Here is a 16,138-nt window from a genome sequence, read left to right on the forward strand (position 1 = left end):
ACACCAGAGGGACAGATATATGCATTTATAACAAATAGGTACCATTGCTGCCTGTGACAGAGGGCATGGGGAGTGTTCTGAAGCTGAGGAGCCAAATGTGTCCACTGAGAATTATTTATCGAACGCAAGGAAAGGGCTTAACTGCTTCATAGGGCACATGGGTGGTGTCTGAGTTGATACCAGTGCTTTTCTCTCCTAGCTGTTGTCGGTGGCAACAGCTTATGACTCCAGAAGTGACTGATGTTGAGTTGGTCTTTAGCCAAAAACCTTAAGAGGAAGGGTGGAAATTTTCAAAGTGGAGGCTACCTTGAAGACCTGGGAGAAGTAGCTCTGGCTGCGCATTTGAGGGGGCAGCATACTGAATTGCTTTGAGACAAATAGATTGATGAAAAACTCTTTTCTTTCATGGGAAAGCATGATCTATTAACCAAGGCAAAGGTGCATTTTACAATGGATAATACACAAATTTAGGACAATCTAAAAGGGACCCCTATGGATTTATTTTTTTTGGGGGGGTGAATGGGGTTGTCTTGCAATTTTTATATATTATTCTTTAACTCTTCTGTCACAGTGTTATATTTTATCAAGTATCAAATTTCAGGCAGCTGTGTTTCAAATTTTTTCATCAAACACCACTATATATTTTTTCTTATTTATAATGTTGCATATTTTTCTATGACAACACAACTATTGTTTTCAACATTTTTCACATAAAAATCTTAAGTTTTAAATGTGATAAAATATATCCAAAATGGAGATAAACATGTCTAGTTGGTAATTCATGTTGCACAATAAAGAGATATTCTTGAAGCAGCTTATAACAGCCTCTAAATAAATTGGGGGGATCTTGGATGAATCAAATCTCTCCCTCAGCTCCACTCAGAGTTTAGTCATTGTGGAACTGAGTTAGCTTAATAGTAAAATTATTCATACAAAACCCATTGTTTGATAGACCAGTCAGGGAGTTCTGGTACCATAAATTCCAAGCTAACTTGCCTATTTAAATGAAGAGCCCTCTTGTGACTAAGGTAAACAATTGAGAAAGGACTGCTGTTTTTAATGTAGCAGTTGTCCCTGGTTGAAAACCGTCTCACCTACAGCAAAGTAATGGAACTAGTACTATAATTAATAATACATTACATTTGTACAGCAAATCACACTTTCACAAACATTAAGTAAAAAAAAAACCCCATTAAGTCATCACCAATATGATCTTGTAAGAGGTGAAATTATACTGATGAGAAAATATGCTATGTGAACTGTTTGGTCTCCTGTGCAATAAATGACAAAGTATAGACTCAAACCCTTAAGTCTTCAGGTCTACTCCATTTTGCTCAACAGTGCAACTGCCTTTCATAAGTGACATAATTTTTATGAATGGGTTAAGAAAAAGGTAATACTCTAAAAATGTGTGGTTACCTATTACTGGTAGTGTATGTAAACCCTGAGTGTTTATATCATTATGTCAATATGATGGAAGACACTATATCTCATTCTCCTTTCTATCCACTCCCCAGTGAAAGAAAAGAAAAACAGAAAGAAATGAGAGAGGGAGAGAGAGAGAGAGAGATTGCTCAGTTTGTAAAACCTACTCAATGGCTAATGTGGATCATAGAAAAATCTATCAAATTTGGTTACACATTTGAGAAAGTTAAGAAATGATTCAAATAGTTTATATGATGGTCACATTTATAGCGAGAAATTAGAGTTTACAATAGAATTTGTTATGGTTCCAAAGTAACTTCCTGATGAGATTACTGAAAATTGTAACTTAGTCTAAATAAAAAAAAAATAAATATATTGATTTCAAGTATCTACATATGGCACTGCAATATCCAGTACTGTAGAGAAATACTTAGTAAAGCTTAAAGATTAATTTTAAATTGTTTTATTTTGGAATTATTTTGTTTCTAATTTCAAGATAAACACTTTCTTCTATACACCTTTCCAAGAGGTTTGATATTCATTTCTTAATCCACATTTGCTTTTTGGTAAAACTTACTAAATGAACATAGCATAGTTGCTCAGTGTTTCATCAGTGCAGACTACTATTTATAGAATTATGATAGCAAATTTAATGTGTCCACTTGAACAACCCGTGGAGTGTCTGGACTTTGGATCAAACATTGTTCTGGGTGTATCTGTGAGGATGTTTCTGAGTGAAGCCCATTCACATTAGGGAGGGCAATCTGTTTTACGCAGTCTATGATTCAAATATTTGTAATTGAGTCTTGAGAGTTTAACATCATTCTTAAACATTAAAATTATTTGTATTTTATAATATCAATATGGCATTACAAAAACATTATTATAGTAAGACCTTTGCCTACTTTGCTTTATTTATAGTAGGTACTAAAATAACTAAAGAAAGGGGGTTAAGCGAGACAGCAGTAATGTGTTTTTTGCACATCCTGCTTTAACACTCAGCTTCAGTTACATAATAAGAAAAGACAAGTTCATTTTGAGCAACAAGAAATAATTCAAGCTGTTTATCAGGATGTGTTTTGACTGTGAGAGTAAGATAACAGACAGGAAACTTAATACTTAGTTCAAGAATTTAAGTAAATTAACAGATAATTTTCATGCTTGGCTTTTGTGGTAGGATTAATCTTTGAACTATATAACTGATGTTCTTATAGACTATATGACATCTGTATTTAGCACATAAGAATATAAATAGTACAATTCAGTAACATATATTAAAATGTCAATCCATTATAATACAATTCTCCCCATAACACTGTAGTTTCAGGACTTTTTTTTTTTTGAAAGTTCAAATTTTGAACAATGATCATGGATGGGAAAAATAGGGAGAAAGATTTACCAAGAAAATTTAGAGAATTCCAATACTAGAAAGTTGAAAAACTTAAGATCTGTATCACATGTTAACAAAATGTTGTTTATATGCCTCTCAATCTTAAATTCATAATGTTAATTTTATTTTTAGTTGTGATTTTCTATTGTTTGCTTTTATGTACTTGCCATTTTATTTTTGAATCTTAAATAACTGTAACAATTTTCTTGGCTTGAAATATTTACCTTTTTGATTGGATTTCACAGAAAGATCCATCTTATGTTTTCCCTGCTTCAGAGGTTCAAAAGTTCATTTTCTTCTTTGAATCAGAGAATTATTAGCATTAATGGTAATTTAATATCCTTGACTACTTTTTCTTGACTCCCTACAGACAATCTATATTTCATGCCACTGTCACTTGACTGAAAAAAGATAATCTCATCCCATGCAACTTTTAAAGAATTAACACATACAAATATGTTCAGTTAATTTATTATAATTACTTATAGAATTGAGAAAGATTTTAAATTAGTTAACTTAAAGGATTGAACTGCAGGTTGTTTTTAACCAAAATAGATATTTTTGTTAAGACATAAAATATCCCTTCAGTAGAATTGACTGATTTTGATAGCTCATAAGCTCTTCCAGCTAATATTGATATATTAATTATTTTTTTCTTATTGAACATTATTTAATTTTCATTAGAAATCATAATGTATACAATTTTAGAAACTAAAGTTCTAATATTACAAAAATCAGAAAGAAATAATCTGATTAAAAAATGAGAAGACATGAATAGACATTTTTCCAAAGAAGACATATAGATGGCCAACAGGTACATGAAAAGATGCTCAACATCATTCATCATCAGAAAAATACAGATGAAAACTACAATGAGATATCACCTCACACCTTTCAGAATGGTTAAAACTAATAGCACGAGAAACAAAAGATGTTGGTGAGGATGTGGAGAAAGGGGAACTCTCTTACACTGTTGGGAATGCAAACTGGTGCAGCCACTCTGGAAAACAGGATGGAGGTTCCTCAGAAAGTTAAAAATAGAATAGCCCTACCATCCAGCAATTGCACTCCTAGGTATTTACCTAAATAATACAAAAATACTAATTTGAAGGGATACATGTACCCTGATGTTTGTAGCAGCATTATCAATAATTACGAAATTATGGAAAGAGCCCAAATGTTCATCAACTGATGAACAGATAAAGAAGAAATGGTATATATATATATATACAATGAAATATTTCTCAGCCATCAAAAAGAATGAAATCTTGCTATTTAAACAATGTGGATGGAGCTACAGAGTATTATGCTAAGCAAAATAAGTCAGTCAGAGAAAGACACATATGATATGATTTCATTCATACGTGGAATTTAAGAAACAAATGATCACAGGCAAAAAAAAAAAAAGAGAGGCAAACCAAGAAAAAGACTCTTACCTGTAGAGAACAATTGATGGGTACCAGAGGGAAGGTAGGTGGCGGGATGAGTTAAATAGGTGATGGGGATTAAGGAGTGCGCTTGTGATGAGCACCAGGTATTGTATGAACATGTTGAATTGCTAAATTGTACACCTGAAACGAATAGTGCACTGTATGCTAACTAACTGGAATGTAAATAAAAACTTAAAAGAAATCAGGGACAATATATTTTCCTAATACTGTGGATTAGACTTGAAATATGTCCTTATATGGTTTAATTTTTTGCAGTATTTTCATTTCTTCAAGATTGGAGATTTAATTAAACCTTTCCAGTCTAAAAAATGAGAAACTTGCTTGAGTACAGCTCAATCAAATATTTTTATCCAATATCCATCATGTGCAAGTCATTTGCAAATCATATTAATTTATATTGTTTTTAATTTTATCCCAACATTATAGTCTTTACTTTGGAAAGGCTGTATATATATATATAATATGCTATATATATACACACACCCATACACTATATAGTTATATACACACACACATATATGCATATGTACACATATATATCAGTAAAGAAATCAGTAAGTTAGATATTGTGTTAATATAATATTGCTACATGTTAATTTGAAACAATTGATTTTACCATTGTGTACTTATGTGCCACACTTAGGAGCTCTGTACAGCCCTGGGCATCTCCAAATGATCGAATTCCTAAGCAGTTTGAAGGATGGAGCTGCTTTATGAGAAAATTGGAGCAGACTTCAATGACTTGAGTCAGCTGCAAGAGACAAGCTGCAGCCAACAAATTTTCAATAGTATCTTCTTTTAACTGCAGGACACCTAGATGGTTTGAAAAAGTAAAGAATGATTACATGTCCCATAGAGTAAGACACAAATGTGCTAACTAGTCGAATTTTTCAATTTATCTCATTGCTAGGGCTATCTTTTCTAGTGCACAATAACCACTATGGGAATACTAAAAGCCAACATATGCAAGGGAGTCTATAAAAACACTAATAAGATGGCTGAAAGGAGCCAGACTAGATTATGAAAGACAACTATACCAAATGAAGAGTGAACACCATTATTGCAAAGAAGAGCAACTTGTTATTTCTTTGTCATCTTAGACCTCATCTAAATACTATATCGATCATTGAACACTACATCTGATACTAATGATGTACTATATGTTGGCTAATTGAATTTAAATAAAAAAAGAAAGAAAAAAATCCACAATTCTTTCACCTAAATAAAATAGATAAATGATAGATAGATAGATAGATAGATAGATAGATAGATAGATAAATAAATCTTATATCAAAACCTGTAAACACTGTGATTCAAGGAATATTTTATCATATTGTATAATGAGCATACGGGTAATTATGATTTGTATGGAAAAAATTTGATAACTAAGTAGAGCATTGAGGTTATATGTCTATATTTCTGTGTGTCTCTCTGCATTTATTAGCTGATAAGGATGACTTTGCTCAGATATTATGCCTGGAACTGACACCTGGCATTGTCTCAAAAGAAAAATATTATTGCTAACAGTCCTCAAATAAGTGTTTGTACGAGCATTTTCTTAGGTATAAAAAACTGGTTCTATTCGAAAATATCTGTGAAGAGATTTTCTAAAAATGAGATCAGAGCTATTTAACCTATTTCCTTTATATTGAGATACATATATGTAAATATGTATGTATGTATATACATATGAAATTTTCAGAGGAAGCTTTGTTGATGACTTATCACAAATGTTATAAGTTATTTTGGTAAGTTATATTCCTTTTTTTGTTTGTCTCAGTCAAACTATAAGTTATAAAAAATGATATTTCATATGGAATATATGTACTATAAACTATTTCTTTATATTTTCCTTGTAAAATGCCTTAATATGAATTTTATATGGTTTCATAAGCATAACGAAAGAGTAAATACATACTGTGAGATGCTCTATATTTTTTTCAACCTCTAAAATATGTTGCGAAAGGGTCTCATCCATCAGCAGACTTTCTTGGGTTGTTTGTTTTTTCATGGATTTTGAAGGGAGAGCCCTGCCCATATCTCATGAGACCCAGAAAAGTTATAGTCTATTCTCAGATTCAGATCTATGATTCACCTGCTTCAGACATTGAAATTTGGCCTGGTTATTAAGAAGAATATTCATTTCTTAATGAACAAAATCATAAAACTCCTAGAAGAAAACAGTAAAAAGTCTCCTTGACATTGGTCTTGGCAAAGATTTTTTGGATAATACACCAAAAGACAGGCCACAAAATCTAAAATAAACAAGTGGGACTATATCAAACTAAAAATCTTCTGCACAGAAAGGAAATATAAAATATATTGAAAAGGCAATCTACAGAATGAGAGAAATATTGCAAACCATATACTGATAAGGGGTTAATATCCAAAACATATATAAAGGACTCATATAATTCAGTAGTGTGAAAGCAAATAATCCAATTAAAAAAGAACAAGTAGGGGCACTTGGGTGGCTCAGTTGGTTAGGTGTCTGCCTTCAGCTCAGGTCATGATCTCAGGACCCTGAGATCCAGCCCTGCATTGGGCTTTCCTCTCAGCGGGGAATCTGCTTCTGTCTCTCCTTCTGATCCCCCACCCCCATGCTCTCCCTCTCTCTTTCTCAAATAAACAAATAAATCTTTAAAAAAATAAAAATAAATAAAAATTTAAAAAGAGCAAATAACCTGGATAAGCTTCCCCGCCCCCAGAAATGGCATACAAATGACCAATAAGTATATGAAAAGGTGTTTAGTATCACTAATTACTGGGAAAATGTAAATCAAAATCAAAAGAAGGGATAACCAATGTTGGTGAGGTTTTGGAGAAAAGGGAACTTTTATGCACTCTTTGTGGGAATGTAAATTACTACAGCATTATGAAAAACAATATGGTGGTTTGTGAAAAAATTAGAAAATAAAACTACCATATGATCCAACAATCCTACTGATTATATATACAAAGAAATGAAATCAGGATAAGTGATATCTGCACTCCCAGGTTTGTTGCTCCATTATTTACAATAGCTAAGATATGGAAACAACCAACCTAAATATCCTTCAACAGTTGAATGGATAAAGAAATATATATATATGTATATATGTATATATACATATATATATATTTCTTTGATTTCATAGAAATGGCAAGTAGATTGGTGGTTGCTAGGGGCTGGGAGGGGGAAATGGGGAGGTATAGGTCAAACAGTGTAAACTTTCAGTTATAAGATAAATAGTTGTAAGGCTCTAATGTACAGCATAATGTCTATAGTTAATAATATGGTATGGGTACTGCATACTTGAAAATTGTTGAGAGTGTATCTTAAGCATTCTCACCACAGAAAAGGAATTAACTATTTGAGATAATGTGTGCATTAATTATCTTCATCTGTGTAATCATTCCACTTGTGTATGTATAGCAAATCATCACACAGCATACTTTAAATATATATAATTATATTTATCAATTATTGCTTAATAAAGTTGGAATAAATAAATAAATACTTCTTGGCCTCCAAACTCATCTTGTTACCTTTGCCTTATAGTTTGAGTAATTATGACTTTATGATTTCAAAGGAAGATACTATGCCTCTAATATAGAGTTGGAATACTACACTTCTAGTTTTTACAAATGAGAATTGAGGGCGCCTTGGTGGTTCAGCTGTTTAAGTGTCTAACTCTTGATTTCAGCTCAGGTCTTGGTCTCTGGGTCTTAGGATCAAGCCCCGCATTGGGCTCCGAGTGTTGAGCGTGGAGTCTGATTAAGATTCTCTCTCCCTGTCCCTCTGCCCCTCCCCCCAACACTCTAAACAAACAAACAAATAAATAAATAAAATCCTTTTTAAAAATGAGAATGTACCTACACCATTCAAGAGAGAGACATGTCCTTTTGTTTTTGTGTTAAAATAGCTTTATTCTCTCATGGTCAAATTTTTTATATCATATTATTTACCTCTTATTCTTTTATACTACTGAATTTAAATTTGGATTCTGCCCCTTACTACCTTGAGAAAGTTACTTAACTGGTCGATACTTCAGTTTTCTCATTTCTAGTTGGAATAATAATAATGTAGATTATATAATGTAGGGTTATTGTGAGGATTGAATGACTTAATACATGCCACTTTACCTGTGTAAGCATACTGCACCAAGGAATTAAGTGCATTAGGATCAACTCCTTCCATCCTGACCTCTTCTTGTTTGGCTTCAAGCACATCATTAGTAAACATTGCAGCAAAATAATCAGACACTGCGCTGAGAACCAACCTTGAAATAGGAATGTTTCATAGGAACTTAAATTAGTCGGTAGTTTCACTGAAAAGCATGAAATACAATCAGTAAGTTTGTAACACCGCTGAGTTTGTTATCTGTATGAATCTTTCATAGTTTAGTGAAGTGTAGCAAAATTAGAAAGGTAAATTAAGTAAATTAATTTTCTTTTGAGGGTTTGTGCTGTTTTACATCAATTTCTCTAAAGTTTGGCTCTTCTAAATATCACACAGGGAAATGGATCATATATGCTAATGCTTTTTCAATGTAGGAAGATAAAAATACATTCTCCTCAGCATTGTATTTTGTTTTCAATGGACCAATCCATTCTCATTCACGTCCTATACTTACGAAACGATCTGTCTGCATAAGGATACTTACCGATGGGCTGGGATTCGGAGGTGTCCAGCAATAAGTAGTACATCACACAGTTGTTTCTCTTTCAGGTAGTTCTCCATTTTGCGGAGAGTTTGCTCTGCATGGTTTACAGCATGGAACTGCTCCTCAGATCTGTTGACATTCATTTCTTCAGGATTTTGTGTATCCAATCTGAAAGGCGGGTAAAAGGGAGAATATGGTTTATTCTCTTAGTGAGTGTGCAAATGTCCAGGGGAAATTTGGGCACACCAAATTCTAAAAGAAACATACTTGATTAATGTAAAATTAAAATTTGCCCTCCAATCTTAAATATTTCACTATGATTACTGTCTAATTTTCAATTAAAGTGAAATGTCATAGTTCATATTTGTACTTGGAATGGAACCATAAATATGTATAGCTCCATTGAAGGGCTAGTGATAATTTTTATATGCACAAACAGAAACTTCAAAATGTTAGCCTCTTTCTTTGATTTTTATTGGTATCACAATTATGCCATTAGGCATAAAATTGTAGTGATGATTCAAAATACATTTCAAATTTAATTATGTCCAGAAGCTTCTCCATGGAATACTCATTATATGATTCTTGAAGAATCTCAAACATTCATAACATTCTTTGCAATATCAGTCCCATCAAGAAAATATATAATTTCTATCTTTTATATCTTTTTTCCAGATTTATTGATATATAATTGATATATAACATTGTGTGAATTTAAGGTGTACAGTGTAATGATTTCATTTATGTATATATTGTGAAATTATTACCACAATAAGTTTAGTTAACACATCTATCACCTCACATAGTTACCATTTTTCATGTGTGTGGTGATACGATATTGTTAACCGTAGTCACCATGCTATACATTAGATCCCTGGAGGTTATTCATCTTCTTTTTTTTTTTTTTCCACATCAGTGGATTTTATTTTACTTTTTACTTTTTATTTTTTTTAATTTTTTAATTTTTATTTATTTTTTATGTAAATTTTAATGATTTATTAGTTGCATAACACCCAGTGAACCATGCAATACATGCCCTCCTTACTACCCATCATGAGCCTATCCCATTCCCCCACCCCCCTCCCTTCTGAAGCCCTCAGTTTGTTTCTCAGAGTCCATAGTCTCTCATGCTTCATTCTCCCTTCTGATTACCCCCCCTTTCTTTATCCCTTTCTTCCACTACCGATCTTCCTAGTTCTTATGTTCCATAGATGAGAGAAACCATATGATAATTGTCTTTGTCTGCTTGACTTATTTCACTTAGCATTGTCTCCTCCGATGCTGTCCATGTTGCAGCAAATGTTGAGAAATCGTTCTTTTTGATAGCTGAGTAATATTCCATTGTATATATGGACCACAACTTCTTAATCCAGTCATCTGTTGAAGGGCATTTCGGCTCCTTCCATGATTTAGCTATTGTGGACAATGCTGCTATGAACATTGGGGTGCATATGGCCCTTCTCTTCACTACGTCTGTATCTTTGGGGTAAATACCCAGTAGTGCAATGGCTGAACATTCTCCATGGAATACTCATTATATGATTCTTGGGTAGGGTAGCTCAATTTTTAACTTTTTAAGGGACCTCCACACTGTTTTCCAGAGTGGCTGTACCAACTTGCATTCCCACCAACAATGTAGGAGGGATCCCCTTTCTCCACATCCTCTCCAACAATTGTTGTTTCTTGCCTTGTCAATTAGCCAACATATAGTACATCATTAGTTTCAAATGTAGAATTCAGTAATTCATCAGTTGCATATAACACCTAGTGCTCATCACATCATGTGTCCCCCTTAATGCCCATCATACAATGACCCCACCCCCACCCTCCTCCCCTCCAGCAACTCTCAGTCTGTTTCCTGTACTTAATAATCTCTCATGGTTTTTCTCCCTTTCTGATGACTTCCTATTCAGTTTTCCCTCCCTTCCCCTATGATCCTCTGCACTGTTTCTTATATTCCACATATAAGTTTAACCATATGGTAATTGTCTTTCTCTGATTGACTTATTTCACTCAGCACAATACCCTCCAGTTCCATCCACATGGATTCAAATGGTTAAGTATTCATCTTTTCCGATGGCTGAGTAATATTCTGGTGTGTGTGTGTGTGTGTGTGTGTGTGTGTGTGTGTGTATGTCTCACATCTTTATCCATTCATCTATTGATGGACATCTTAGCTCTTTCTTCTTTTTTTGTTTTCTTTTTCAATTTTTTTAAAGATTTTATTTATTTATTTGACAGAGACAGACAGCCAATGAGAGAGAGAGAACACAAGCAGGGGGAGTGGGAGAGGAAGAAGCAGGCTCCCAGAGGAGGAGCCTGATGTGGGGCTTGATCCCGGAATGCCGGGATCATGCCCTGAGCCAAAGGCGGACGCTTAATGACTGCGCCACCCAGGCGCCCCTTCTTTTTCAATTTTTTAAAATTTTTTATTATTATGTTCAGTTAGCCAACATATAGTACATCATTAATTTTTGATGTAGTGTTCAACAATTCATTAGTGTATAAACCCAGTGCTCATCATAGCATGTACACTCCTTAATACTTATTACCCAGTTACCCCATCCCTCCACCCCCTTGCCTCTGCAACCTTCAGTTTGTTTCCTGGAGTCCAGAGTCTCTCAGGTTTGTCTCCCTCTCTGATTTCTTCCCGTTCAATTTTCCTTCCCTTCCCCTATGGTCCTCCATGCTATCCCTTATGTTCCACATATGAGTGAAATCATATGATATTTGTCTTCCTCTGCTTGACTTATTTCACTTAGCATAATCCCTTCCAGTTCCACCCATGTTGATGAAAATGGTAGGTATCCATCCTTTCTGATGGCTAATATTACATTGTAAATATGAACCACATCTTTTTTTAATTATAATAATATTTTTTATTATATTATTTTAGTCACCATACAGTATATCCCTGGTTTTTGATGTAAAGTTCGATGATTCATTAGGTGCATATAACACCCAAAGCACCATGCAATACGTGCCCTCCTTACTACCCATCACCAGCCTATCCCATTCCCCCACCCTCCTCCCCTCTGGAGCCCTCAGTTTGTTTCTTAGACTGCATCTTTATCCATTCATCTGTTGAAGGACATCTCAGCTCCTTCCACACTCCAAAGATACAGATGCAGTGAAAAGAAGGGGCACATGCACCCCAGCATTCATAGCAGCAATGTCCACAATAGCTCTTTCATCTTCTAACTGGAAGTTTGTACCCTTTGACTATTTAAGCAAATACGATGACTGTTGAATTTACAATGATGAAATTTGTCTACATTTTTTTCAGCATCACACAATGGTGGAATTTAAATACTAATACAAGCATATAGAGGCTATAATCAGTAGAAGCTTAAATACTTAATGCTTGGATGAACATACTTAAATTATTTGCTTATTGTCTTTCTTCCTTTCAAGCATCATTTTCCACCATTAGTTTTAAGTTCCCCTACCCCCAACTCAACCTGTGTTTCTTTGGAGATAATTGGTATAGGGGACATCACTTTCTCTTTAATTTAAATAAATGGTTCATCTCTGAATCTTCTTCTTCTTTTTTTTTTTCATTTCTGAAATTTCTTAGCCTTTAAAGACTCTTTGGGACATTCAGTCACGGTATTACATGGATAATTAAGGTAGCATGGTATGAATATCCTTAAAATTGCTACAAAATATGTTTGCTTGTTTTTTTGTTTTAGAGAGGAAAAATACTTCCTCACCATAGGCTAGAAAGTATTCAGGATTAAGTCAGTTATCTTAATTTTTCCTCTGCTTGAGTAATGGTTTTATTTACATTGAGTCAATCAAACATTCAATGTCATATTATCTTAGCTTTCCTCATGTATACTCCATCATTTATTGAAGAGGAGCATATTCTAAAGTAGGAATATATTTTGGAAAGTTCTGGCCAGGAAATAATTTTATTCTATGAAATTTCTTCAGCCTAATTTGGTTAAGGACAAAAAAATCATCTTTAATTACTCACTAGTTTGGGATGTGTTTATTTGGGCACACAAATTTATTAGGTATCTGCAGTATTTTTTATAATTAAAACACAAATTTTTAGAATCTAAAAATCCTATCAACATGAACCACACACAATTTTGTTACATTTCAAAAGACAGAAGCAACAGTGTCTTGTGTCTCATTAAGAAATAAGAAATTAGTACACAAAGAAATATGGGTATATCAATTTATTGCATCCAAAATATAACATACATAACAATATAAATATATAAAATATTATAATCTATTATTGGTCATTATTTAAACAGAATATAATAAAACAAGTCAAGCAAGCAAACCAACAACAATTAAACTATTGAAACATAACCCAATCTGAATGAGTTCCCAGAGCTTATAAATCACAGTTCTCTTGCCTCCATTTTAGATACTGTAATGTCAGGTCAGATGTTATAATGGAAGCCAATGCATCAGAGAATATTCCTCCCCTTTCGTTATTGTACGATATCTACAGATGGTGACATGGGAGACAGCATGCTGAAATGAAAAAAAAGCATCAAAATGCCTAGATTGAGTTCCTGCCCTTGAATACAAGCTGAGTGATCTTGGGCAAGTCACTTTATCTTTCTAAACTTTAATTTTCTCCTATAAAATGGAAATAAAAATAATATGAATACCATTACTACCAACAGTAATGCTTATGTCACAGGGTTCTTCAGATGATTACATGAGAAAATATACATGAAAGTCTCTGTATAAATGTTAAATCTTATGTTAAGTTCATTCTAACTACCAAGATATAGTTATCTCCATAAATATCTTTAAAACATTTTTATCTGGAACTGTTATTCATTTAATTAATAGACTTCAATTTTTAGAACAGTTATAGAATTATTTAAAAATTGAGAAGTACAGAGAATTCCTTACTTTTGGTTGTCATAACTATGGTTGTTACTGGCATCAAGTAGGTAGAGGCCAGAGATACTAGTAAACACCCTATAATGCACAGGGCAGCCCTCTACAATAATTGTTCAGTCAAAAATTTCAATGGTTCCAAGTTTGAAACTCTCTGGTCTACCTCTTAATTCTACAGTTAATTTTTAAGACTTTGAAAGCAAAAGCTATATTTAAAAGAAAAAAAAAACAATAAAGGATGCACCTAATACAATACTTTGTACACAATGAACATGTAATCACTGATTTAATATTTAAGTCTAATTTCAGTGACTAAATATTCTACATGGGGAAATTTATTGAGTTTTGAGAATGAGGAGGGGAATTTGGGCTGTCATTACAAAGAACCATTATTGTTAATGACATTTTGCCATACCAAAAAATATTTTTTAAACCAAAAATTTTAGGACAATTTTAGATTTACAGAAAAATTGAGATGATAATAGTAATTTACATATCCACACTCAATTCCCTTATTATTAATATCTTACATCAATATGGTACTTTTTTATAATTAATAAACCAATACTGATATGTTATTATTGACTAAAGTCCACACTTTATTCAGATTTCACTTTTTACTTAATGCACTTCTACTATTCCGAAGTCTGTATATCTTGCAGTAACTTCTTCATTTACACCATTACTGCCTTCATTTCTACTTCTTAATTTTCTTGTGATGAAATGTTTTAATTCCCTCCTCATTTTTAATTGTGAATATTCTACATATATTTCTTTTTTGGTTACCATTGCGATACATATAATAACCTAAAGTCATAACAATTTATTGTAACCAGATACACCTGATCACATCACATGGGCAATGATTCAATTGCATAGAAAACCAATTCAAAAAAAAAAAAAAGAAAAAAAAGAAAACCAATTCCTTTATAACTATGCTCCTCCCTTTTTGAACTTGTCACCATACATTTCTATTACAATATTATTGGCTATATTCCCTATGATGTACCTTTTTCCCTGTGACTTATTCATCCCATAATTGGAAGCCCATATCTCTGACTCCCCTTCACCTATTTTGCCCATCCCCCACATGCTTTTCCTCTTACAACAGTTTGTTCTCTGTATGTATAGATCAGATCCTGTTTTTGTTTGTTTATTCATTTTTTTATTTCCACATATAAGTGAAATCATATGGTATTTATCTTTTTCTGATTGACTTATTTCACTTAGCATTATACTTCTAGATCCACCCATGTTGTTGCAAATGGCAAAATTTCATTATTTTTTATGGCTGAGTGATATTTCATTTTATATCTATCTCATATCTTATTTATACATTTCTTTATCAATGGACACTTGGTTCTGTGCCTTTACAGAATTTGAACTATGGTAAAAGGCCACTCTAATATAACCTCATTCAGATCTTTAACTTCAAACTTGGAGGTTTTCTTGAGGCTCTCCAAGAATGTCTTTAAAGAGTATGTATTTTTTTAAATTTATATTGTCAAATTGCCTTCCAAAGAGACTGCCAAAAGTAACTCTCACTAAAATTTTAAGATAATGCTTTCAATTCTTTCTCACAGTAAAATTGTCATAAAATAGTTTTTCAGGGAAAACAAACTGAAGGGTTTATTTTTCTGATGTCTGTTTTACTACTCTTCAGAAAAACATAGCAACCTTCAATATTATCCTTAAAGTTAAATAAAAATCACAGTAACCTCTGTGATATCAGTGCTATGGTGCATCAAGAAGCTCCAGACCCTCATTCTCTCATGGAGACATCAACTTACAGACTGATTAAAATAGCTTCCTGAGGGGTGCCTGGGTGGCTCAATTGGTTAAACATCTGTCTTCAGCTCAGGTCATGAGCCTAGAGTTCCAGGATTGAGTCTCCAGCAGGGAGTCTGCTTCTCCTTCTGACCCTCCCCCCCCATGCTTTCTCTCTCTCACCCTCTCTATCTCAAATAAATAAATAAAATGTTTTTAAAAATAAAATAAAATAGCTTCATGAGAGCTCTGGAAACAAGTCAAAGATATGTAGCAACAAAACAAATGCCTAATCAAGAAAAAGTCACATTCAAATGAGTAAGAAATTTCTTGTCATTTATGTTTGCTCTTGTATCACCCCTTCACAGACTAGCATGGTGCAATTGGAAGAAAACAGACAATATCTTGATTTCCACCTCAGAAAGAAAGAGTGTGGAACATGTTTGCCACATTCTAGCCTATCTGTAGACCACCCAGAAACTGTTTTCAATATTGTCTGGTTTAGAACTCAGTTGAAAATGTCAGTGAAGTTTGGATCTCAGGTTAGAAGCCCCAAAAGTTAGTGGCATGCATCACAGCACATGAAA

The 16,138-nt window shown here is 33.3% G+C and overlaps 1 protein-coding gene across 1 annotated transcript in view; it reads right to left on the reverse strand.

Moving 5' to 3' along the window:
• Positions 1-9,548, reverse strand: part of KLHL4 (kelch like family member 4) — a 53,361-nt gene extending 43,813 nt beyond the window's left edge. Inside the window, exons 1-3 of the mRNA XM_040630221.1 lie at positions 8,913-9,548; positions 8,392-8,528; positions 4,883-5,079 (exon numbers count right to left, since the gene is read on the reverse strand). Of these exons, the coding sequence (XP_040486155.1) occupies positions 4,883-5,079; positions 8,392-8,528; positions 8,913-9,055 (477 nt within the window). The 5' untranslated portion in view covers positions 9,056-9,548. The remainder of the gene's footprint in view (positions 1-4,882; positions 5,080-8,391; positions 8,529-8,912) is intronic.
• Between the last annotated feature and the right edge of the window lie 6,590 nt (positions 9,549-16,138).

Source organism: Ursus maritimus, assembly GCF_017311325.1.
Source record: "Ursus maritimus isolate PB19 chromosome X unlocalized genomic scaffold, ASM1731132v1 scaffold_X1, whole genome shotgun sequence".
In the NCBI taxonomy this organism is placed as follows: Eukaryota; Metazoa; Chordata; class Mammalia; order Carnivora; family Ursidae; genus Ursus; species Ursus maritimus.